At 40.7% G+C, this 26084-nt stretch overlaps 1 protein-coding gene across 2 annotated transcripts in view; it reads left to right on the forward strand.

Annotated features, from left to right (window-relative positions):
* Positions 1–401: 401 nt before the first annotated feature.
* mapk8ip1 (mitogen-activated protein kinase 8 interacting protein 1) overlaps positions 402–26084 on the forward strand; it is a 56631-nt gene continuing 30948 nt past the window's right edge. Inside the window, exons 1-2 of one of the 2 annotated variants that reach the window (XM_008105587.3) lie at positions 402–842; positions 21616–21721. In XM_008105587.3, the coding sequence (XP_008103794.1) occupies positions 757–842; positions 21616–21721 (192 nt within the window). In that variant the 5' untranslated portion in view covers positions 402–756. Of the gene's footprint in view, positions 843–17075; positions 17282–21615; positions 21722–26084 lie in introns of those variants that run through there. The other variant, XM_008105589.3, reaches the window with a different exon arrangement.

Here is a 26084-nt window from a genome sequence, read left to right on the forward strand (position 1 = left end):
AACGAAATCCAGCATATCTATCTTGTTTGCTGTGTCATACTTATAATAATAATAATACAACCACAACCATCATCATCATCATCTCTTCCTCCTGTAAGGCTTTCGGGAGGTGGGCTCATCATTACAGCCAAGAGTCAACCCCTCCCTTCCCTAATAGTCTCCCTAGCTTTTCACAAAGAAGGGCTGTCCTTTCTTTCTTTTTTCCTTGCTCCCTTCCCTTTCTCTTTCCCTCCCTCCCGCCTTACTTCCTACGTTCTTTCTTTCCTCCCTTCCCCCCCCCCCCTTTCCTTCCATCCCTTCCTTCTGGCCTCCCTCCCACCTGCTTCCCTCCGGGCCCTTCTGGAGGGGCTCCTCCTCCTCCTCCTCTGCCTTTGCTGACGCTGGGCTGCCCCTCCTTTTCCTTTTCCTTTTCCTTTTCCACCTGCCTGGCGGCGAGGGGCGGCCCCGCTTCACCTGCCTCTGCTGCAGCTCCCCGGGGCGCCAGCCAGGAGAGGAGAGGAGAGGAGAGGAGAGGGCGGGTGAAGAGGAGGAGGAGGAGGAGGAAGAGGAGGAGAGGGACCCCTGCTCTCTCCCCCTCCTCATCTGCTCCCCGCTCTCCTCGTACCTTCCCAGCTGCTGAAACCGCGCCTGCTCCGGGGCACCAGTTCAGCCCAGCCTTCTCCTGCCCCTCTACCAGCCTCAGCCGCCTCTTTCCTCCTCCTCCTCCTCTTCCTCTTCCTCCTCCTCCTCCCCTGCCCGCCTGTATGGAGAGGGAGAATGGCGGATAGAGAGAACGGAGCCACGTCCCCGACCGGATCCTCCCCGTTCCTGGGCTTGCACCTCGCCTCGCCCCCCAATTTCAGGTAGGGGAGCCTTTCCTTCCTTCCTTCCTCTCTCTCTCATCCAGAAGGAGATGCTATAGCAGAGCAAGGGAAGAGACTGAGAAAAAGGGGGAGCCACAGCCTCCTTTCTGCCCCCACTTGCCCACCTCCCCACCTCCAATGGCTTCTCATAGACCCCCTCCCACAACATCCCCCCCTTTAGATTATGTGCTTTGTAAGAACCTTTCCACCCTTCATTCCTACCTATCTGTCTGTCTGTTTGTCTCAGCTTAAGATGCAGGTGAAAGATGCTTCTATCTGGACTGAAAGATGAGGAGGCAGTGGGGAGAAATGGAACCCCCCCTCCCCCATATTTCCTCCATTTCGTGCATCTTTCTAAGGAACCAGGAGGCAATCGTGGGTGCAGTGGGTAATCCACCCCACCCCACCCCCCATACACACATACAATCCCCTTTCTTTCTTTCTGGCTGGTGGCATTGCCCAGCAGGTGGGTGCCAATAGCGCATCTCCCTTTCTGGAACAGGTGGGGCACAGGAGTGTGGCTGACGTGTGCCACTCCATGACAAGGAGCCAAGCTGCCTCTGGAACAGAACAGCCAAGGCTGGGAGGAGGAGGAGGAGGAGGAGGAGGAGGAGTGGCATTTGTCTTGTTGCTTTGGAAGGAAATGGGGATATTTTGGGGTGTTCAATATCACTGACATTCAAGCTGCTTGGCACAGACCTCCCTGCCTCCTTGTTCTCCTTATCTCAGCCCCACAGTATTACACCCGACACAACCCCATCCAAATTCAAGTGCATCCTCACACTGTTTCTCACCTCCCTACAAATTTCCTTCACATTATTCCTTCCCTGTTCCCCAAATATCATCAGTTTCTACAGACAAATCTTACACCTTCCCAGGAAATTACAACCGCAACATTGATAAACATGGACACTCGAGAAGCTGCCCATCTCCCTGTTCTTCCAAGTGAATCCAGAAACCAATCCTGAAGGCAGATTTGTAGCTGATTGAATAAGGGTGGTAAATATTTGACACCATATTGGATTTGACCCATTAGCAAAATATGTAATGTTTACAAGGATTCAGTGACAATAGAAATCAGACAGGCCTCAAAACCACCTGTTTCAAGCATATATGCATGGGCTATTGAGATGATTTCTTGAAAATCGTAACATGATCCTACTACTGAAGGTACATCCTGCCTCTGGGTAGCAAGTCAGCTCCTCCATGTTTGCTCACTTAACTGCTTGTGCCTGGTTTTTGCTCTTTGTTTATCTGCTTTTTAATTGTGGGAATGAATATTGTGTTTACAGACCGAGGATTATTGGTTTATTCAGTGTGTTTTCTGATTTGAAGGCATTGCAGAGTGAAATGTTTTCTGAGCTGGAAGCTAAGCTCCTCAATAGATTCTCCATGTTGCAAGATTTTTAGAGTGTCTTTAACCTGGACTGGTTTCAAGAAAATATTTCACTTTTCATGGGGCTGGAAATGGAAGGAGATGGGCTTTTGAATGATTGATTATGACTTTGTAAATGAGGTTGTCTATGACTTATGGGTTTTGTCTGAGTAGAGCTGTCTGCTTGTCTTGTGTATCTTTGGATCTGAATGTTAGTAATAGAAGATTATCAAGTTGTCCCCAAAACCAAGAATCATCATAGAAAAGGCAACCCTGTTTCCAGCCTAAGTCTATGGCTTGCCACAAACATTAATATGCAAAGAAGCTCCCTCCAAATAATAACATCTCTGATGCAATGATGATGGCACTAGATTCAAGTTTGCTTCTTACCAGCTTGAGCTTTCAGAAGCCTAATATTTAACCTTTACAAGATACCATAAAACTTCCCACATGGCATTTTCAGATGTCAAAAAGAAACCACTGCTTTTGTTTAATCTAGTCCAGATACAATGCTACAAGAACAATTTCTCATCTCTAAGAAAATGGGAGTAAACATGCCATGTCCTCCATATTTTAGTTCTTGGAGACCACTGGTGGTCCATGGACCACAGTTTGGGGACCATTTCTCAAAACCAATTACAGTCCTGTCTCTGATAAAATAGCTCAGTCACCATTTAAAGCCAATCAACACCTTGTGTCAATGAATGGCATAAATTAATCATCAATTGTTTGAAGAAGTCTGCCCTGAAACTTCAGTATTATGCTCATATCCATATTTCGACTTATCATTCCTGGGCTTACTGTGGAAATGCAAAACTGTGGATAATAGCATATCCTATTGAAATGAATGACTTCTGGAAGAATCATTCTGAAAGACCTAGACATTCTTAGCAAGAACACCTTTCTAACATTTCTAGGTCATAGCATGACTCTATGGTCAACATCCAGCAGAAAGAAACCATGGAATTGTGCTGAAGGACCTAGAACAGTGATTATCAAGCTGTGGGTCCCCAGGAGTTTTGGCCTATAATTTCCAGAAATCTCATCCAGTTTACCAGCTCTTGGGATTTCTGGGAGTTGAAGGCCAAAACATCTGGGAACCCACAGGTTGAGAACCACTGGCCTAGAAAATGTGTAGAGAGAACATATTTTGGGACATGAGTAAGTAAACTATAGACACCAACCCCAAAGTTATGGGGATAGTACTGTACTGCTAATCTGTTTAACTGGGCAATTCCAAGTGTGAATATTATATGAAGGAAGGAAATATTGATTGATTGATTGATTACTGTATTGATACCATTACAAGTGTTCTCTGGGCAGTGCACAAAGGAATATAAAAATAACAGTAGTTTAAAACAGTAAAAAACTGCCTAACCACTCTGTCACACTTCCTCCATCTCCAGCTCAAAATAACAATTTACCAAAAAAGAAAAACCAACGAACAAAGATCTTATGATTATTATGGAGGCATTCTCCAAAAGTGAAGCTATAATTGTGATTGTAACTTAATAAGGAACCCTATTAGTTTTCATTATGCAAAGGCGCTTCTGGGGTTCCAGGATCAGTGATGAATCCAGGCTCTCCCCCAGACTGCTGACCTGTGCCTTCGGGGAGAGTGTGATCCCCTCCAACACAGGCTGTAACCCCACAACTTGGTTCACCTTCTGACTGACCAGAAGTACTTCTGCTTTGTCTGGATTTACCCTCAACTTACCCTCATCCAGTCCATTATGGTTGTGCCTGAAGGAAATAGCCATCCAGCAGCATTTAGAGCAGAGCGTTCCAAATGTTTCATGTTGGTGACACACCTTTTTAGACGTGCATTATTTTGCAACTCAGTAATTCAGTTTTACTAGTAAACGAGGTTAAATCAACCCCTTATAAGTAATAGGGACACATACATAAATTGTAATAACAAAATGTATGAGAACACAACAAACCTGAAGGAACTCAAGTTTACCTTAATTAATTAAAGGTAAATCAGATGAATCAAGTTAACTAGCAAAGATTACAATAACCAACTAATCTATCTTCATGTGACACAGCTACACACTGCAGCGGACACACTAATGTGTCGTGACACAGTTTGGAAACTCTGACCTAGAGCACCACATTCTACCCATTCCACCATTAACTTTTCCTGTTAGGCTAAAGTATTTGAAACTCTTGACAATTTTTATTGCCCTTTTCCGTCCTTGCTCCAGCTGTGACATGGCCAGTATTTCCAATGCAGCTGCAACTTTGATTTATATAAATGCATCATTATGCTGGCCTTTTAATTTTCCAGCACTTTCTAATAATTCTGAATTGGTAGTTTGCTTCTTTTTACCAGTACTGACATTGGAGTATATATTTTATCAAATTAGTGATCATTGCCACGAGATATTTTTTCCTGGATAGTTACAACCTGCTAAGACCACATCAGTTTACAGTATTTGTGAACTTCAACTCCACTCTTCCCCCCCCACATTCCCATAAGCGTCATTATGCACTTATTTGTATCTGATTTGTCATGTTGCTGCCCATTCTTCCAGTTTAGAGAGATGTCTTCACAGTATGCTTTGATTTCATCATTTTGAATAACTGGGTGTTATCTGCAAATGTGAGTTTCTCAGTGCTCATCTAGACTTCAGATTCCATATAAATAATTTAAATCACACTAGTCCCAATACAACTGGGTGTTATCTGAAAATGTGAGTTTCTCAGTGCTCATCTAGTCTTCAGATTCCATATAAATAATTTAAACCACACTAGTCCCAATGTAACTCTTTCAGAAATCTCACTTCTTCTTACTCTTCACTTTAAAAGTCAAGATAAGAGCTCATTTGACATGGTACAGCAGCAAAATCCAGGTTTGTGAAAACAAGGGATCATTTAACTAGAGTTTAATAAAATTCCATTGATTGTAGTAAGATAGTTAAGCATGTGCTTTAAAAGTCTCACAAAATACTTAAATCTGAAATGGCTAATAGAGCTTGAAACACTTACAAAACGTTGCGCTCCAGGGACAGGGCAGCTCAGTGCAACAGTAAGTTCCACTTAGCCATGACCTCATCCAACACATCTCCTCTCCTGCCCAGTCTTCTGTGTAGCACATCATTACAGCAAGTCTGCAGTCTTGCTATTGAGGATGTTCAGTCCTTATTAGATGGCTGTGGGTGAGGGTCCCGTTCTTAGGTTTTTCCCCTAGGCTTCTTCTTCTTCTTCTTTTTTTTTTTTACTTCTGCAGGCAACAAGGCTCTGCTGTTACAGCCCTTCTATACACTGTATCATTTGGACTATTTATTTAATTCATTTATATCTCACTTTCCTCGTAGTATAAGACCTACTATAAGTTGGCCCACAATACACTTCAGCTCCACCCCCTCCATTCCCATAAGCGTCATTTTGCACTTAGTTCATGCATAACTTTAAAAATTTTGTCAAAAAAATCAATCACCCCCCCCCCCCAAAAAAAACTGGGCCGACTTATCTGTGGGTCAGAGTGAATATTGTATCATTATGCTTATCAAAAGAGGAACCATCCCCTTCTCTGAATAGAGTGGCAAAAAGCAAATGCTTACTCCATCCCAGGAGAACCTACAAGAAGTATTGAATCCTTCTACTCCCCCATGATGCCATTTCCGGATTTTTTGAATGCTTGGGTGGTGAAGTGGTTACTGATGGTTTCCCCTTTCTGTGGAATGGCCCTTGACTTATCCATGAGTCATATTCATAATTTTGCCCCCCCCCCCCTCAAACTGCCCTCAACTTCTACATGAGGTCGACTGATACATGAATATTTCCTCTAGTATAATATGTTGTTGAATGCAATGCATGCATTCAATGCAGTGCATATTACAAAAATGGATTTGCCCTCTAATGTAATGTGCTCAATTCAGGGAGGCAGGCAGCATAAATAAGGCCATTTGGGAATCCATGTCCCTCCATCAGACCGAGGCTGTTGAGTTCACCAGCCTCACATGATTCCTAACTGACCTCATTCACAAGGCCTTCAAACCCGAGGGGGAGGCCAGTTGGGAATTGTATGGGGCTGAGCCTAGGGGAGGCAGGCAAGAGACCTCGAGGGCTGCCCAGGAGACAGGATTCACAGCTAAATGGCAGGAATAACTGGATCACCAGCTGGGTGCTGCTCTTCTTTCTCCGGGCACCACTGAACCCTGGGGCTGCTCCCACCACTGGAAACATGCCCTCCAACCTCCCTGTCCGCCTCCTCTGGGCTTTTTCACGCAGGTGGGTTTAAGCTCACAATTATAATACACCATCAAATTTAATGCACCCCTCATTTTTGGCAATGTAATTTAGCCAAAAATGGTGAGTATTGGACTTTTTGGCAATGTAATTTAGCCAAAAATGGTGAGTATGAGTAAATATGGTACAGTAGAGTCTTACTTATCCAACATAAACGGGCCGGCAAAACGTTGGATTAGAAAAAATGTTGGATAATAAGGAAGGATTAAGGAAAAGCCTATTAAACGTCAAATTACATTATGATTTTACAAATTAAGCACCAAAAACATCATGTTTTGCAACAAATCAACAGAAAAAGCAGTCCAAACCATGGTAACGTTATGTAGTAATTACTGTATTTATGAATTTAGCACCAAAACATTGCAATATATTGAAAACATTGACTATAAAAACATTGGCTACTAACACATTGACTACAAATAAAGATAGAATTGCATAAAATGAACTTAAAGTAGCAACATTGTTGGAAATTAAATCCATAAAAAGTTCAATCCCTGCTGTCTACAGAAACAGCTGTGGATCGGGGCGGGAGGCAAACTGCATTGGATAATCCAGAATGTTAGATAAGTGGATGTTGGATAAGTGAGACTCTACTGTATATGGTAAATTCACTTCAAACAATGAGTAATACAAATTTATTTTAAAATTAAAGAAACAGCTTTAATTAATTTAAAACAGTTTAAAAGATATAACATAATAATGATTTAAAAATATAGCACATCCCAATTAAAATACCTTCTGCAATAAGAAGGTCTTATCTTCCTGAAATAGAGCCAAGAAGGGACTAGCCTTGGCTTTGATGAGGAGGGGATACCATCACCAGAAAACAACAACAGAGAAGACTCATTTCCATGTTCTCACCAGCCATAACTATTATGGCGGTTGGTCTCAAAGGAAGCCCCTCTCTGAGGAGCTTAAAACACTGGCAGGCCCATATTGGAAAAGCTGGTCTTTCAAAGAGGCAAGACCTAAGCTGTATAAGACTACCTAACCAGTAGCAGCCATGCATGAATATTGAAAACAGAGAGAACAAGTGAGATTTGCAATGAAACGTTGTAAAGTAGAGCATGTCAGCTCAGAGTGCCAGTCATCGAGTCATGACCTGTTCCATAATATGACATCCCATTTCCTCTTTCTGCTGCTTTGACTTTCGTCCTCACCAGTCATTCAATATTAGAATCATAGAGCAGGAAGCTAGCGCAAGGGTTGTTTAATTCAACCCCTTTTGTTTAATTCCATTTGAAAGCTATCTCAGCTAGTAACCATCCCCATAACTTGCAGCAGTGAATTCTTTAAGTCATAAAGCTGTTGAGTGGGGAAAACGGTGCTTGCTTTTGATTGTATGGAACCTGCTGCCAATTAATTTAATTGATTGGAAGTTCTGGTATTACAAGGAGGGGTTAATCTCAATCCATAGTGTGCATAATTTTATAAACTATCCATTTCCAGTCAGGCACCTTTTCTAGGCAAAATGATGAGGGTAAGATAGAAATATTTGAGCAACAACAATCTAGATCGATATTATTTTTGGACGTCAACTTCCAAAATCCTCAGTAGCTATGCTGGCTAAGGAATTCTGAGGACTGTAACCTACAAAATAACATGTCTAATATGTGTGCAAGAATTGGACATCAACTGGAAGATCGAAGCACTTGGATATTTGAGGTTATGGGGACTCTGGCTGCAGGTGGGGGGATGTTATTATTTCTTTAAGAAAATCAGTGACATTTCCAGTACCATATTCACTCTGACACAACCTTTCATCACGAATACTTAAACCTCAAACAAGTCAAACTTTATGAAGTGCCAAAACACTCCTTCTGCTACATCAATCTTGGTATATTTTTCTAACTTAAATATCAGCAAATGGTATCACTGAAAAATATGTTTAGGTTGCACTAGAAGTAGCCCTGAGCTATGGCTTAAACCCATGATCTTTGTTTTTACATTTATGGGCATCCTTTCCAGTCGCCCTCTTCCCAGGTTTTTTGTGGTTTTAAACTGGATGCAAGCAGAAATCCCTGTCTGCGCTTTCTGTAATGACCTACTTTCATTTTATTTATGATTCTTTTGCAAGGTGAATCCCAAGCAACTGTGCTTTCATATTTAGGGCTCCCTAAAGAGAGATGACAGGTATGCAGTGTGGCACGGCAGCTCAGTCTGATTAGAAAATGAAGAACTTCTTTAGGAACAGTATGTAGTTTCCTGCAGGTTGAATGTCTCTTTTGTTTGTAGCCTTTGATGGGATACCATTGTTTTACTGACTTCATGATTCTTATCAATGTGACAATTAAAACACACACAACTCAGCCAAAATCATGGATTTCACACGATAATGTGAAATTCAAGATTATGACAATTAAAAGGCACACAACTCAGCCAAAATCCTGTATTTCACATGAGAAGAGGCTATTGGATAGATCCTCCATCAAACCCACAATCCACCTTCTTTTCTTCTGTAGTGCATCTTACTCCCAGTCTGTAAATAGCTCTGCATTGTTTGTGCTCTTACTAGAAGAGGCTTCCTTTATATACACCAGGATGGTTAAAACTGTTGTACTCTGAACCAGTTCAACTGGCCTTCTCTATGAACTAGCAGCTACTTAGTTGTTAACAGCATCTTATCTAGGTCAAAAAAGTATAGTTACATTTAAGAAGCAGGCTGTATGTGAATCATAAAAATGAACACATGAATACATGCTGTATATAATGTAGCCTTGAATCTTTGCCACTATGCCCAAGTTGTATAGCTGTTTTCTCATGATGTGTTCTTCATCCTGGCTTTAAAGATTTCTTGCTGGTGGGTGCAATTGCATAGCATGGATTGGAACATAGGGTGCCACCTTATTACAAGATGGAATATATGTTCATCTAGCTAAGCGTTGTCTATGGCCGACTGACAGTAATTCTCTCTGATCTCTGCATTCAAAAGGCTATTTTGTTGTAGTATAACTTCATGTTGACTTCAGTGTATGGTGACTCAATGTATAAAGAACCTCCAAGAGACCTTGTTATAACAGCCTTGCTCAGGTCTGACACACTCAGGGTTTCCTTAATTGTGTTAATCCACCTGTAGTGCGTGCTTCTTCTTTTCATGCTGCTTTCCATTGTGCCAAACATTGTCATCTTTTCTAGTGAGTTGTATCATCATGTGATATGTCCAAAGTATGATAGCCTCGCTTTGGTAATGTTGACTTCTAGTTAGAATTCATTCTTGGTTTACTTTTGGACCCCCTTCTTTGTCTTTTTGGAAGTCCATAGTTTGGACAAACCTCTCCTCCAGTGCCATATTTCAAATGGGGTTTCGTCATGTCACTTTTCTTCCCAGTCTAGCTTTCACAACCATACATAGAAATTGAAAATATTATGGCATTGATGATTTTGACTATGGTACGTAATTACAGTTCCAAAACATCCGACTTAAAAATTACTCACAGTTAAGAACGAGGGTGAGACAACACGACGTGAGAGAATTCTACCCCTGGAAAGGGAAATTCACTCCTGAAAAAGTTATCATAGGGAAAAGGTGTCTCCACTGAAGGTTTTTCATCAATTCTTGTTTCCACAGCAAGCCACACTGGTCCATCATTTTTGCAGTGAGATGATGCTGTTCAAAAACCCTGATTTGCTGGGTCAGGAGTGCAAAAGGAAGGCCAACAAAGAGCTGGCCAAATATATTTTGCTACTAGAGGCATAGCAGTAAATGTTGCCCCTAAGCCTCGGAGCAATAGTACATAGTATCCAAAGTCAACCAAATTATTTTAATAAACTCTAATGTTGGATTTTACCAGACATATTTGATTCCTTTTTTTTCTTTGCCAGTATCCAGGAAGGTAGCTTCAAAACCTGGTGCATTTGACAGGTATACTGCTGTCAAAAAAGGTGACGAATAAAGGCACTTGAGTGCAGCTACTGTATTATAGAGGTCAGGAAGAAAATCTCATTCCTGACTGTTTTTATCTTTCTTTTTGAAATATAAGTTGAAAGCTAGGAATGGAATGTTAAACAGAATATCTCAGCATTAAAGGAATTTTCCTCATTAAAGAAGCTTACTGATTGAGGCCAGTTGGCATATTGATCTCCATATTGGGTGTGTTCAAGTTGTCTACCAACTTATGGCAACCCCATGAATTTTATAGGTTTTGTTAAGAAAACTTAGAGGTGGTTTTGCCTGTTCCTTATCTGAAATATCGCCTACAGCGCCTGGTCTTCTTTGCTGGTTTTCTATTGAAATACTTACCAAGTCCTCATCTCAGTATTATTAATAATAAAAACAATGTTATCCTGGTGAGAAATTCAACCAAGCAAGAACACACTGTTCCAGTAACCCAAAAGGATACATTACTTCTGGTGAATACAGTTGCCACTACCCCCACCTGGAGATCATCAACTGTTGGTATTCAATATGACAAAGTATCAGCTGTTTGGGGTTACTTTTTATTTATGCTCAGTGATCAACCCTGTAGGTATATTTTATGCCTAAAATGTTTGTTTCACTTGTCTGTTCATGAGAACCTCAATTGGTTACACTTTGCCTCACAGGTTAAAGTTCCCGAACTGGGAAAAGCTGTGCAGTACAGTGAAAACAACTAAAATCTTCATTACTAGAAATAGTTAGAATTGTGTTCATGTGTATGTACAGTTGACCTTTGTTTGTGATTATTTATATATTTGAATGGGCAATCTTCAGTCAATGGAGGCCTTTCACCTGTGAGTCACTGAGTAATAAAGCCACTGAATAATGAGATATTGAGTGATGAACATGCTTGTACACCTTCCATTCTGTCATGCTATTAACTTTGGAAGATACGCTGAACAAGTCTCTTTTCAATTTAATGAGGAATGTAAAAAATGCTCTATAAAAGGGTTTAATAGCTATTGCCCTGTCCAACAGCGGGGAAGAGAGAGATTTCTAAACATTTTAATAATTACATTCTGGGATATATGCCATGCAATATGCAATGAATAACTTGTTTTTAAAGCAAAACAAGTTCATGTCACAGGTATAAGTATTTATTTATTTATTTTGTTAAGTGTTCGAGACAAAAAAACCCTGATTTGCTGTCTTGAGTGCTTGAGTGACCGGGTTTGCCAATGAGAGGCTTGAGTTTTTGAGGTGCTGGATATTTGAGTTACTGGGGGTAACCCTATCTACAAAAAAGCATTTGAGCCTGGAAGTGGTTGCTGAGTAGAGATCTCCTGGGAATGGGTCTGCAAGGCAATGAGTTGATTTTTCCAACCCCTGGGAAACGGTGTGTTTGCAGAAAGCAGCTTTGCCTTTGCTTGATGATCACACAGTATGCAGCCTTCTGCTACAGAGCGGGGTCTCTGCATCCCTGGAGACTTTTAATGGCTTTTTCCAGGCCAGTGTAAACCCACATAGGAACTGAAGAGACCCGGAAAGACTGGGCAGGGCATGTATGTGTGTTAGTTTTCAGCTGGTAAGCACCATGGACAGGGTTTTCGTTCAGGAAATGCTGTGGTTGAATGGAGTAAGAATTAGCATATTACTTTGCTTGTGACAATTTTAGACAAAGGTGCTTTTGAATTCTGCCTGTTAGTTCAGGTAACCACACTACAATGGAATTAAGTAACACATTGTGGAATTAAGCACCATCCACTATCAATTTGGGTAGACATAGGAAGGATGGAAGGCATATTCTTCAGTGTAAAAAATAGCCGTATGTATATAACATAGTATTGGCAAGGAAGCAACTCTCAATCTCTCTGCAAATGCTTTGTCACAATCAATAGCGATGAGAAAGTGCTACCATGAGCACAGAACTAAATTGAGGAAGCAAAAGAGAGAAGGGTAGGCGATAATGAATGCTCCCATGAGAAAACAGTGGGTTACTATGAGAGGTAACATTGGTTCAAAGGAGGATGCTGTATCCTTAGGAGAAGGATCCTCTTTGCATGTGGTCAGTTGGAACCGTATAATGGACTTCCATTATGTGTTCTGGCCACAGGCCACTGCAACTATCTATCCTCATGTGATCTGGTTTCTCTCTTCCCTAATTTAGCTGCTCCCAAAGGCCAGAATACATTTTTGTATAATGGAAGTGTCAAGATATTGGTCAAAAGGCATATTTGGCAGGAGAGAGAAGCAATACTGTTTCTCTAATGTCCAATAAATTCAGATTTCATGTAATTGTAGCAGCATAAGTGATAACCAGTATGTCTCCTAGCCCCAGACGGATCATTTTGCTGAATCAGTATTGCCAAAATGAATGTGGTTTCAAAAACACTGACAAGACAGAATACCTGACTATAAAGCAAATACCTGGGAATTATGTTTACTTGTGTGTTAATCCCAAGTTCAGGCTCTGTATACAATCTGTCATTAGGAAAAAGTTACTAAAACCTACAGGCATGTAGGTCACTGGTTTGGGCACTTTGGGATCTGTACTCTAAAACATAACTTTTCCAAACTGTTTCCATTGCTTAGCAGAGGGGTTTGTGTCATAGAGTAATCACAGTGCTCCTTAAATGTATAATAGGAGTGTTGGTCAGCTGCCTTTGACCTGTTCTTTGTGCAGGTCGGCCTTCCAGCATTAGAATTTCTGATCCATAGTAATTCAGATGTAGATGTACTGTTTTATATGCAAGCTATCCCAGCATTGCTCATGGTATGTGAAAATTGCTGGCTTGAATTAGCATTTACATCTGGTTCTGTGGCCATATCTGTTTTTTGCTCTTCTACCCCAGTGCTTCCCAACCCTTGGTTCTCTAGTTGTTTTGGACTTCAACTCCGAGAAATCGCAGCCATCTTACCAGCTGTTAGGAATTGTGCAAGTTGAAGTCCAAAACACCCAGAGGACCAAAGGTTGAGAACCACTGTTCTATCCAGTGAAAGCTGGAGGCTTCCATAAGTGAGATAGTAAATCTCCTCTGGATTTTAGTCTGGATCCAGGGTTCCATTTTTTAAAAAGGTAAGGAGCATAGTAGAGAGAGACTGTATGGCAGTGGTTCTCAACCTGTGGATCCCCAGGTGTTTTGGCCTACAACTCCCAGAAATCCTAGCCAATTTACCAGCTGTTAGGATTTCTGAGAGTTGAAAGCCAAAACATCTGGGGACCCAGAGGTTGAGAACCACTGCTGTATGGCATATTGATTTTAAGGCTGGACTAGGACACAACCCTGGAAACTCATTGGCGCCCTCTCTCAGTCTTAGAGGAAGGCAACGGCAAATATCCTCCGAATAAATCTTGACAAGCAAACCCTGTGATACAGTTGCCGTGAGTGAGAGTTCACCTGAAGGAACCTGAGAGTAGAAATAAGACTCTACAAGCTTTAAATGTGTGCATTCCTTTCCTTTTGGATCAAATTAAAGGTCCAATTAGCCCAGTGGTTCTCAGCCTGGGGGTCCCTAGGTGTTTTGGCCTACTACTCCCATAAATCCCAATCAGTTTACCAGCTGTTAGGATTTCTGGGAGTTGAAGGCCAAAATATCTGGGGACCCACAGCTTGAGAACCACTGATAGCCCATCATTCTGTCTCCTAGTCACTGGTCAGCTTGAAATTTCTGAGAAACTCACAATCAGGTCTCTGTGACAATAGCCTTCCTGTTCTGCCCATCCATGAGTTTGTAAGAAAGATGATACTGGATGATCTGTGACCCCAATTGAGTCTGGCAGTTCTGATAAGAAAAATGAAAGATGGACAGGAAATAAAAGAGATGATGTAGCAAAACCTAAGATCACATGGTAAATCCCAAAGAAGTGATACAGAAGTGAGTAGCATGCATCAAGGCCTGTTGAAGAAAATAACATGGCATGAGAGAGAGGTACAGCAGCAAAAAGCCAAAGGTGCTTAAAGCATTGAATAAATCTTTTTTCTGGTTATCCAAACGTGAATCATTATAATGGGATTATTGCTGGTGACTAATACAATCCTGTTAAAGAGATTACTCATTAAAATCAACTTTCTCATTTACCTCCTCTGAAAAAGAGGGACATAGTGCTACACTTTGTGCTTCTACCAGCATACATTTTGTTTTATACATTACTGTATTTTAAGAAATGTTCTCCTTCTATCCAGGTAACATTAGCACAGAATCCCTCACTTTTAACAGTCAGTTCTCCCTTGCTCTCAATTAAACCTCCTGGATCCAGTAGTGCTTGGATGTGTGGGTGACAACTCCTATCATCCCCAACAAGTCTGGTCAATGGGGTGATGGGATGTGCAGTCCAGTACAGATGGAGGGTGCCATTCTGGAGAAGGTTTCTCTAGGAGCTTTACTGCATTAAAGGTTAAGATTGTCTACAGTCTTATCCTCAAAGTGCTGCACTGGCAGAAATTCTGCTGAAGCAAATGAGGCAGGTCGCCTAATAGCATTTCAAAGAGCAGATGGCCTTTGGACCAGTTTTATAAAGAGGCAGCCGTTGTGGTTGAAATGAAGCTCCAGCCAGAGTCTCTTACCAATTGCTGTTAATTCAACTCCTCCTCACAAACAGTATTTTAAAACCTTGCTTTGGGAAGCTAAGCAATTGTTTTGTCTCTGCCTGCACACTTCAGATGTGCAATGTTGCTGAAGGGCCAATACGTTCCAATGTTTTCCTTCTGCCTCCCGTGTCTCCTTTCATCCAAAACCAGACACGTCTCTGTCCCCCACCCGCTCACCCATCAATCAAATGAGAGCCACAAGCTCTCAATGTGAACTAAACTTGCAAATGATTTCCTCTTCTTCCTCTGGTGACCGAGATGGGAAAACCTTTCCAAATGATGTGGAGGAATAGGAAGACTGAATTTTCTGATACTGAACCGTCAGATGCTGCAGCTGCAGTACCTCCTTATAATGGAATTTGGGGGGGGGGGGGGTTGCCTTTTTAACTTTTACTCTCAAAAACCCTCAGTATATGGATTTTGGGAGTTGTAATCCAAAAACTATTTTCCCCAAGTCCTGCTCTGAGTCATATTGACACAACTAAAAATGTTCCCCTGTCCTTAGAGGACATTGTGATAAATATTATAATATACACTTAAAACTGTGAAACTGCAGAGTTTTCAAAGGACATCACCGCCATGTGGAGGCCATCTGAAATTGTACCTGTATGGCAGCTGCTCCACAGAGCAATATATTTGGAGATCTTGAACTGACTGCCACTTTAATGGAATAGCAAATGGCCTTTGTGTGACAGTCACTTTGTCTGAGCAGAGGCTTTATTACCCCACCTGAGGTGCCCCATATGATTGTATGAAATCCTTCCCATACAATCTGTAAAGTGAAAGAAACCAGCATTTGGAGAATCAATAGTCTTCTCATACCTGAGATAAACTATTTATATATACACTTAGTTTGTTCTCCCTGATGGATTGGATTTAGCATTCCACTTTGGTACAAAGTGGCACATGAATAATCCAAGACATCCAATAAGTATAATTATATCCAAAACATCCTGGAATTTTTTACTTGGGTAGTTAGGAAGAAGTCAGTTAGATAAAAGACCCCTATAGTAATAGCTTTTGAACCCAGGAGTTATCAGCAAAGTAGAACTTCCTTTAGTAGAGTAAGAAGCCTAGCTTAGGCAGCAGATCTTTTGTGTCATGAACATGCAAAACAAAAGTTACTCGTTTATTATTGTTATTATTTTTGTACTGCCAGGGAAAGGAGAGATTATTCCAGGATTTTCTGTTTCAGGTTTTAAAATAAGAGTTGCCTTTTAGTACTATGTAGTGCAGTGGTTCTCAACCTGGGGTCCACATATGTTTTTGGCCCACAACTCCCAGAAATCCCAGATAGATTACCAGCTGTTAGGATTTCTGGGAGTTGAAGGCCAAAAACATCTGGGGACCCCAGGTTGAGAACCACTGATGTAGTGTGATATTGAGGGGGGAGGGGGCGATGTCTGCAGTTGGCCCCAGTCAGCAAAATGTTTGTGGAGCCCTTGGTGGCACAATGGGTTAAACCTTTGTGCCAGCAGGACTGCTGACTGAAAGATCAGCAATTTGAATCTGGGGAGCAGGATGAGCTCCAGTCTGTCAGCTCCAGCTTCCTATGGTGGGACATGAGGTAAGCCTCCCACAGGATGGTAAAACACACAGGCATCCCCTGGGCAACATCCTTGCAGACTGCCAGTTCTCTCACACCAGAAGTGACTTGCAGTTTCTCAAGTCACTCCTGACATGAAGAAAAAGCAAAATGTTTTGGGCTGAAGCTCTGCCGTGAGCACTACGTCTCATGCAGTCCACTTTCAAGTTTTTAATGTAACAGTATTCATCTCTCTGTAGGGTGAAGGTGGTTAGCTCATTCTCAGCCACTTGGAGACGTGGTCATGTCGAGCTTTGTAGGAGCAGAGGCATTGCAAGGTCAAGGAGAAAGTGGCTTGGCAGGGCTTAGTGCCCCTGTTGTGTTAACCTGATGCCCCACCCACTCCCTTTCCTTCCCCTCCTGACTGCAGCTGATGGGGAGGGGAACCAGATCCCACGTGTGCATGGCTCAAGGAAGCAGAGGACCAGGCAGAGTGCAGGACTTGGCACCATCTCAGCCCAGAGGGTAGTTTTTCCCCCCTTTGCATAGACAGCTGATGCCATTTATTTTTAATGAGCTCCCTTTGCCTGCTCAGAGAGAAGCAGAGAGCAGCGCAACGGCAGTGTCTTTGGAGCTGGGACAGTGCAGAGGAGGCAGCAAAAACGCAAGCCTGCCCTTTACTCTGTTTTTTTATTTTATTTTGAGGGGGTTTCCCCCATACACTGCAGCCCCCCTCCCCTGCACCCCAAGACGGGGCTCCCCTTAAATGAAGCTTGAACTTAAAATGCAGTCAAGCACAGAGGAAGAAGAAAGCTGGCTTGAGGACCAATGGGAGAAATGGTAGGCAATCTTTGGGGTGGGGTGGGATGGGGGGCCGTCTTGGAGGAGGGAGCTGATGGGATGTGGAGAGAAATCCATAGACAGAATGCATGTACTTGCGCAGCATTTTCAAAAACATTCCTGCTTTTCTTGATGCTAGTTTGCTTACTTAGCTTGTGTAGTATATCTTGGTAAAATCCGCTTTCTTTAATGTCTGCATAACAGCTTTGGACGTGAGAATACAGACCTGATTATAAATGTTGTATGTTGGGAGTGAAATTAAAACACTCTTGCTTGGTTGGATCAAGGAAACCAGACCATTGCTGTCATGCCTGGCATTGCTTCTAGAAGAGATCCCTCAGTTGCTAATTAGAAATAATTATGGCAGAAAAGTTTACTTTTTCTATGCTAGAAAGTTTGCCTATTTTCTTTTCCTTAAGAAGATGGTATCATTGCAATCATGCTCATACTGTCTGGGGAAGTTGAAAAAAATCCCCTTGTTCTGTAGGAGCAAAGTGTCTTAAACTTTTCTAAATAGCATGATGGTTGACACCTCAGACCTGGACAATGGACTCCCATACTGGTATTTTGCTTTACTTTCTTTTTCTTCTTAAAAAGAAGGTGTGGTAACTATGCTGGACAGAAGTAAAAATAATACAGCTATCTGCCGAAAGTGATAAAACAAAGGCTTTGAAGGGACCTTCTGGTAGGTTGTGGAAGTGATTGTTCCCAGAATAACAAGCGGATAGTCCAATGAAACTAATGGAATTCATAGTAACAGAAGCATAATCTTGACTTCAATTTGGAATAGGAAATGTAATCAGTTGTTGTTTTGGTAGCCTGCTATAATAAATTTGACAACTTTCTCCACCATTTTTTCTCCATCTTCCTTCTCTTTTTGTATTCAATTCCCTTTGACATGTCTAGTACCACTCCCACTTCCAGGTGTGTCATTTTATTACAGCCCTTCTATAGGAATCCCGCCCTACATACATACCTCATACTGCAGGCAAGTTACTCTTTAGCTCAGGAAATCTTTGGTTCCAGCATCATTCTAACAATGCATCGATCTATGTGGGTGTGTGTATGTTATTGGGAAGGAGAACACAACAGCAAACAAAACCCTGAGCTCTTTGCCTAGTACTTTACTCCTCTGTCATATTACAAAATACACAGCAAAGAACTGCAGAGCAGAATGGCAACAAATAACATGTGCTACACTTCCCTGAGTATAACTGAAGAAGCCCAGAAGGTTAAGATAAAATAGATTTCACTACCATCCCACTCCCCAAACAATAAAACCAGTGGAAGGACTCAGTGATGATTTGCTATGAGAGCCATGACATCTTCTTTGCTGGACCCTGCTCTTTGCAGCAGACTCTGATTCAACCAGCGACAAATTTCTTTGCAGAAGTCTTGCCCTTGGCAATCTGTCCCCAAATGTTCCCCACTGTTTCTGAAAACTGATCTAACAAACTGCATATGGGAAAGGCTGGAGAAAGCACTTTGGCAGGACTGAAGAGGAAAGCATTAGAAACTATATTGATAAGATGCATGGAGATAATCTGTGAATGATTTATTATTTCCTTCCTTGCTGTTGCCCTTTCTGCCCTCTTTTGTTGTCTATGTAGAGAGATGAGAGATTGACAAATCTGTATTAGATATTAATACCAAAAGCAGTCTCTTACCTTAAAGATCCTTCCAGTGGAGGAGAAGGGCATTCATTCTCTTTGGAGGAGGGAAGGCCATTTCTTCTTTCTTTCATTTTAGCAGATCCTTGAGCTGTAGGAGCAGCTGAAATTGAAACTATTATTCAAAGGTGGCAGTCTTTTTCTTTAAAATTATCATTGGTAGCTTCCTTCAATCCCACTTCCACACTATTTGTTCTGCGTGGACACCAGAGTTATTACCCTAGCTGCCACAAGAAATGGAAATAGACACTTTGCACTGATATATGCATGGCTCCTACTCTTATTAGTCATGTTGCAACCACATATGAAGAAGATTCGTTGAAGCTTCTCTGTGCCAGGACCTGTTTGTCTACTGTCTTTCCTCGTCTATTGATTTACTGCCCTCTTTGAATAGTAGTATGTTCCTTTATAATTGAGAGAAACTGAATTCATTTCTTTCTTACATGTCTGGGCTTGGTCTGTATATGCCAAAACAAGAGGAGAAATAGAATATTTGTGGTGAAATCTGTGCTCTTGATATTCTAGAACAAAATCAGTCAGTACTGCTCCATTATCCAGACAGAAGCCACAAGGGGGTGCTAGAGAGAGAGAGAGAGAGAGAGAAGGATAGTCCATTTTATGGGGGTGGAATGTGGATTGAAGGAGGAAAACCATTTCCCCTGTTTTTCTTTAATTCCCCCCACCCCTGTCTCTGTCGTGGAAACAACCCTCGTTTATGACATGGGAACTAGGGAAGAGAATAACCAGCAAAAACTGGGGAAAATTGTTTTCCTCCTTCAACTCCCCTCACTATAAAATGAACTATCATTCTCTCTCTAGCACCTCCTTGTGGCCTTCATCCAGATAATGGAACATTACCAATTAATCTTTATTTTTAAAAAATGGTAGAGTTTGAAAGGGAATAGCTGGTCTTCCTTGATTTGTTTTTTGTGGGGCACAGTATTGATTTTACTTTGAAGTGACTGATTTTTCATTATAAACATGCTGTTTCATGGACTTTGGGTTCTTTTCCTAGTTCCTATGTCCCTATTCAAACATCAAATAATTCATTGAAAGTAATTGTGGGGAGAGGGGCATGTTATCACCATCAGATTCTCACTCTCCATGTATGGAGAGCAACAACAAAGGGAAGTGGGGCTAGTAGTCTCTACCGCCAATGTTGACTTAAAATAGATTATCAAACAAATAAATAGACCCAAATTATGTGTCTGTTAAGAAGTAATAGACTCTACCAATAAGATAAAGATCCCAAATTATCTTACTGTGAATTGGTTATGGCTGCAAGCATGGAGAAATGTGATAGGCAAGCAATGAGAAGGGGAGTGAAACATTATCCCATAATTGGAACTGTGGCCCTCTAGTCCCATGACTACTTCTGATTTAGAGCAAAAAAATTCTGTAGTAAAAAATTGTGTATTGTGTATGTATGCACATGGATGGTTTTGTAACACATCTTACTTCTTAACCTTTATGTTGCGGCATTTACATTGAATTCAACCAAAGCTGGTCATTCACATTTTTCCATGTAGGAGAAAAGATAGTAGAAAATGCCTCTAGTGCCAGAATGTTGCAGTTCAGGAAAATATTTCATATTTAGTGGGATTAATTGTATGGAAGTAGGAGGCTGCCAATGCAGGCTCCTTTTATTGGTTATCCTCTCTATCAGAAAGCTATTCTATGGTGACAAGATTTCTTTACATATAAGTAATCCATTATGGCAGGAATAATAAATGAAGACTGCCATCACTTCTATTTATCTGATAGTATCACATTCCGAGGTAGCTGTGCTTTATGCAGTAAAGTACAACAAAATACAAAATACACAGAAGGGTGATATTGTTATTGGCCAACCAAAATGCAGAAATGCTTTTGATGCTGCCTGGATCCCAGGGGAAGTTACTTTTCTGTTGCTAATGGAATTGAAATTGTATTACTTTCCTTCATCGCCAAGAAGGGGAATGGCCTCTGCCTGCATTGATATCAGAGTGACCTTCTTAACTGACAACAGTTCATTGAAACAAAATGAAGGCCTGTAACTCTAACATCAGTGCTCCTCTTCTTTGCTATGATTTTAACATGTTGGCCTGATGAAGAAGCCAGTGAAGCTTTAAAAGTTTGCATGATGCAGTTTGTAATTTGTTTAACCAATAAAGGTACCCGTCTTTTGCAGGTATCATCTCGCCCTTCTTTCATTGGCCTAACAATAAAGGCATTTGTAAAGTAATATTACTGCCTGTACCAACAGGAGAACACCTATGAGGCAGGCTAGATCAATTTCAGAGGCAGGAGGCAGAATCTTGACTCTACATCCAAATCCATTCAAGCAAACGTAGTTGTTGGGAAAATAAGGAACAACTTTGTTGAATAACTGAAATGCTATACTAAGCAATGCCTGCAACTCAGCAACTTCAATTGTGATTTGTAATACAAGATGTTAAGCGTAAAGCTTGGAAGTAATGTATTTTCAAATGAAAATGTTATTTATAACACATTACTTTTTGTAGCACAATTACTAGCATCATCAGAATATTTTTGGTATAACAAGTAACAAATGTTATTTTTCTGTTGGTTTCAAGTCGCAAGTACAATGCTTATGTTGGTAAATAACATTTGTTTGTTTGTTTCTCTTTTATGGATAACAATGTGGCCTTTCTGTTAACCCAGGCTCACCCATGACATCAGTCTTGAAGAGTTTGAAGATGAAGATCTCTCAGAAATCACTGATGAATGTGGAATTAGCCTACATTGTAAGGACAGTTTGGTTTCACGGGTAAGGACCTTCCTCCTGATTGTTTATTCCTTCACAAAAGACAGAAAAGTGGTGGCATAGATTATTTTGTTAAAATATGTTTTTAAAATTGCTTTTTACTTGTATTTTAAATAACATTTAAGTTTTAACTTTTGTACTCATCATCTTTTTGAACAGTGGTTCTGAACCTGTGGGTCCGCAGATGTTTCAGCCGTCAACTCCCAAAAAACCTAACAGCTGGTAAACTGGCTGGGATTCCTGGAAATTGTGAGCCAAAACACCTGGGGACTCACAGGTTGAGAACCACTGTTTTAGGACTTCATCACACTAGCATCTATCCACTTTAAATCCAGTTAGCCCTAGCTTCTGCCAACCTAGCAATTTGAAAGCATGCAAATGTGAATAGATCAATAGATACTGCTCCAGCAGGAAGGTAACAGTGCTCCATGCAATCATGCCAGCCACATGACCTTGGAGGTGTCTACGGACAACGCCGGCTCTTTGGCTTAGAAATGGAGATGAGCACCAACCCCCAGAGTCAGACACAACTAGACTTAATGTCAGGGGAAAACCTTTACCTTTACCTTAAGCTAGTTTGAATGCTGTATTGTGAGAAAAGCAGGATACAAATTAAATATCAGCAAACAAATAAATAAATGTTAATATTCCACAAATCCATGGTCTCTGGATTATACATGCATATTTGGCTGCATTTCTGCACACATAGAGGGAGAGAACGAAGGGTGTGTATAAAGATCATTAAATGCTCAGAGAAACAACTGTAATCTGGAAGTACTTGCCTCTCTGAGTCCAAGCTGTACTACAGACTGCTGCAGGCATCCTTATGCTGCAGCCTGGGCCAGAGTCACCCTGAGGCAAATTTACTGCAGTGCATTGTGTCCTAACTGCACCTGGGAGTACCTGAGCATGAAAGAAATGCAGGTGCTCCCATCCTGTGCTTGTACACATGTAAAACTTGAGACTGAGGAAAATAACATATTATTTAAAAATGAGATAAACTTTATTCAGTGTCTATGCAATCTAGTGACACTAAAGTAAGGGTACCTTTAGGGGTGGAGAATTTTCCTAAGGAAACCTATAGATATGTACCAAAAGTTTATGGTTAATTAGCTATTAGGAACAATACTTTGTCCATCGTTGAGAGCATTCTTCTTTAATTGTGAATCAGTTTTAAAAGCCAAACACTGAAACCAGAGAGGACAGCTGTTGGTACAGCTTTTGATGTTTTCTCATCTGATGCAAGATACTTCAGTTCATAGTTGGATTTGCATGGAAATATTTACTTGTACAAAACATTAGGTGTCATGATCTGGTGTGGCTTTAGATGTTTTTCTTATCTGATTTTGATACTTTAGTTCATAGTCAGATTTGCATGGAAATGTTTACTTGCATGAGACATTAGGTGACATGATGATCCTACCGTGAGAATTATTACTCCACACTCTGATAGCACCACCTCCAGTTTGGATCTACTGTTTGGCTCTACTTTGAGTGAACCACAGAGGTGATATGTCAGAGACTCTGAGAATGATGCAGTCCAACTTTGTAATGTTGGACTGCAAATGTCATAAAACAAGGCCCTTGTAAATTAACATTTCACCATATATTTCAGTATTGTAAGGAAGGACATTCCATCTTTGGGTAGCCTTCCTCAATCCAATGCCCACCAGATATGTTTGCCTACAGCTTCTACCCCCTATCATCCAGCATGGTCAGTGGCCATTCTGACTGGGGATAGCAAAAATTTTAGTCCAAAGTATATGGGAGGGGGGTACTATGTTTGGAAAGCCTGCCTTAAGAGATCAAGAGGCATTGTCTTCTTTAGAACTGCAACAAGTTGCTGCTCTTACTGGTGCCATAGCATTCAGACAACCAAATAATTAATGGGACCAGTGAACAACAGTGAGGAAAATAAAGCAAAATTTTGGTGGTTGGTTGTTTGGTATTGTCTCAGTAAATGTCAGTAAGCCTTACAAGCCTTAAATATTGCATGAGAAATCCTGGACCAGGTTCAGACTGGCAATTTGAGTAGTCTGCGAAAGCCACAGGAGCTAGCAAAATTGAGAAGCCTTAAATGGCATGGGTTCTGACAACAAAGGCAGAAATGTGGTATATTTATTATGTATTTCATGCTAGACTGAAGAGAGCTATAAAGATGTTAAGAAAAGCACTGATCTTTTGTTGCCAGAGGAAATGTGTTCTCAGCAAATAATATAGGGAACATCTTGAGCCTCAGGGGAAAATGAATTAATGGGGAACTTCCAATTAACACATCTGAACATCAAATCCTGGAACGTACTGGCTGTGAAAAGGTCCTATTGTTTTTAGGTGGAGCATAAGAAAAATCAAATGAAAAATAATAAAGAGATCCAAATCTGGAAGAGGTTCCCATTAAAAGATGAAAGTGTTTTTAAAAAAAATCGTCAGTGATGTTATACCTGGGTGATATATGTAGATCTGATCAGATTAACTTTCAGTGCAATAAGCCATATTTCAAAGATGAATTGGGAAGGATGTTAAGAATGGGAACAGCCCTAAAGAAAAATACTTAAGCCACAAAAGAAAAATTACTAAAATGTGGATTAATGGCTTTTCATGTAGCAGGGAAAAAAGTCCCACAGGGCCATCACTTAATGAAAAAGAATAAAAATACATGGAGAGTGTTTCATTGAGAGTGGAGGTTGTCAAATCAAAATTGCTCTCAAATAATTACATAGCAGTGTATGTGGGCTTGCATATAAACTAAGCAACTAGTTGCACATTTCAACTCACAGTTTTCACTGACATGGGGGTCTCTGAGATAGTTCTGCAGAGTATTTCCTTTTACCAGGATGAAAAGCTGATGTATGTTGAGCTTGCCTTCTCTCAGCAAAGATATTTCATTAAGGAAAATGAAATAAGATTGCAACACTGTTTTGAAAACAAGCTAACCTCCATCAGGACTACAATTAATGGGGAGGGACAGGGGCGAAGCACAGATGTAACATTTGGGTTGACAACTGGCACAAAAGAGAAAACGGAAGAAAATACACAAGAGGCCATTAACTGTTGTGTGGGTGAAAGCTGGATTTCTTTCAGTTCTCTGTCAAGTAACTTTGTTGATTTATCTGAAATCTACTTTCTGGCCAGTTGCAATATATTCAAGAAGATCCTTGTTGTTTTGCTTTGCTTTATTTCCTGCTTAAGAATTTAGAAATTCTTTTTTTTCTGTGTTGGAAATGGGATTTAACGTATTTTTAAAAAGTAAGAATTAAGAATAGGAAGAACCACTGGGTAAACTCTACTCAGTAGAAGAATGGAACCATGAAACGAGTTGTACTACAAACCCCAAGTCTGAGAAGTATGTTTTGCTGACATATTTAGTCCCAGTCTAAGTGGACAGTACAGTAATTTTAATCTGTGGAAGCTTTCTCCTATAATAAGATATGCACCAGATGAAATACACCTAAAGGGAGTGAACCTGAACCTGCAATAAAAGAGGAAGGTATCAGGAAGCTTGCAGTGGACACCAAGATTTTCAGAAATTTATTTTAAATCATGCTTTTACCAAAAAAAAAAATGTTGGCAGTAAAACCCATAAACAACCTTGATAGGATTGATCATCTTTAATGGAAATGGTATCTTGACTGACTCCTGAAGTGGGAACAGGAGCAAAAACTAAAGAGAGGAATTGAAAATGTTACCCTTAAAGAGAGCATAGCTGGCTGATTGGAAATCTGAACAAGAGCACTTCACGCTGCTACATCTTGGTGCCAATTAGACTTGTTCTAAACTTCCTTGATCCATTTTCCTCATGGTCATTTATCTGGTTTTTTAAAAAATAATGATAAAAAACCTCTCTCAAATGCTTCAGGCAAAATATCCCTGGTCTCATTTTCCACATCTAGTAAAGTCTAGACATTGAGAAGATTTTGGATTTGACAAATTCATTGCACTCCACAATAGGGCAGATTATTCCAGCCAGTGGTAGAGTTCATCAGATAAGGAGATAAACTGCATTCAGCCAGCTACTGAAGAACAGTGATAAATTCCTGACTAATTTAGATGTGGGTGGGAGAATTAGGGATGTATATTGGGATGTCAGTAACTCAGTAAAGGGAATTGATACCTGCTCAAAAGATGTATGTATATTCCTACTTCATATGTTCCAGATTTCTCATTCCTAGGAAGGCAAAATTTTCAGAACACATGTTTGAAATGAGAAGTTAAGAGCAAAAATGGAACTTGATTACATAATAGTATAGATCAAGCATCTAGCACTTTTATACAAAGCAGCAGAAGGTTGGATGTTGGTAAAAAGTATACTAGTAGTACTGGGATGAGAAACGTAACTACTTGACCAAGAGACTGTTTACTTAAAATG

This window comes from Anolis carolinensis, chromosome 1 (assembly GCF_035594765.1).
Source record: "Anolis carolinensis isolate JA03-04 chromosome 1, rAnoCar3.1.pri, whole genome shotgun sequence".
Taxonomy (NCBI): Eukaryota; Metazoa; Chordata; class Lepidosauria; order Squamata; family Dactyloidae; genus Anolis; species Anolis carolinensis.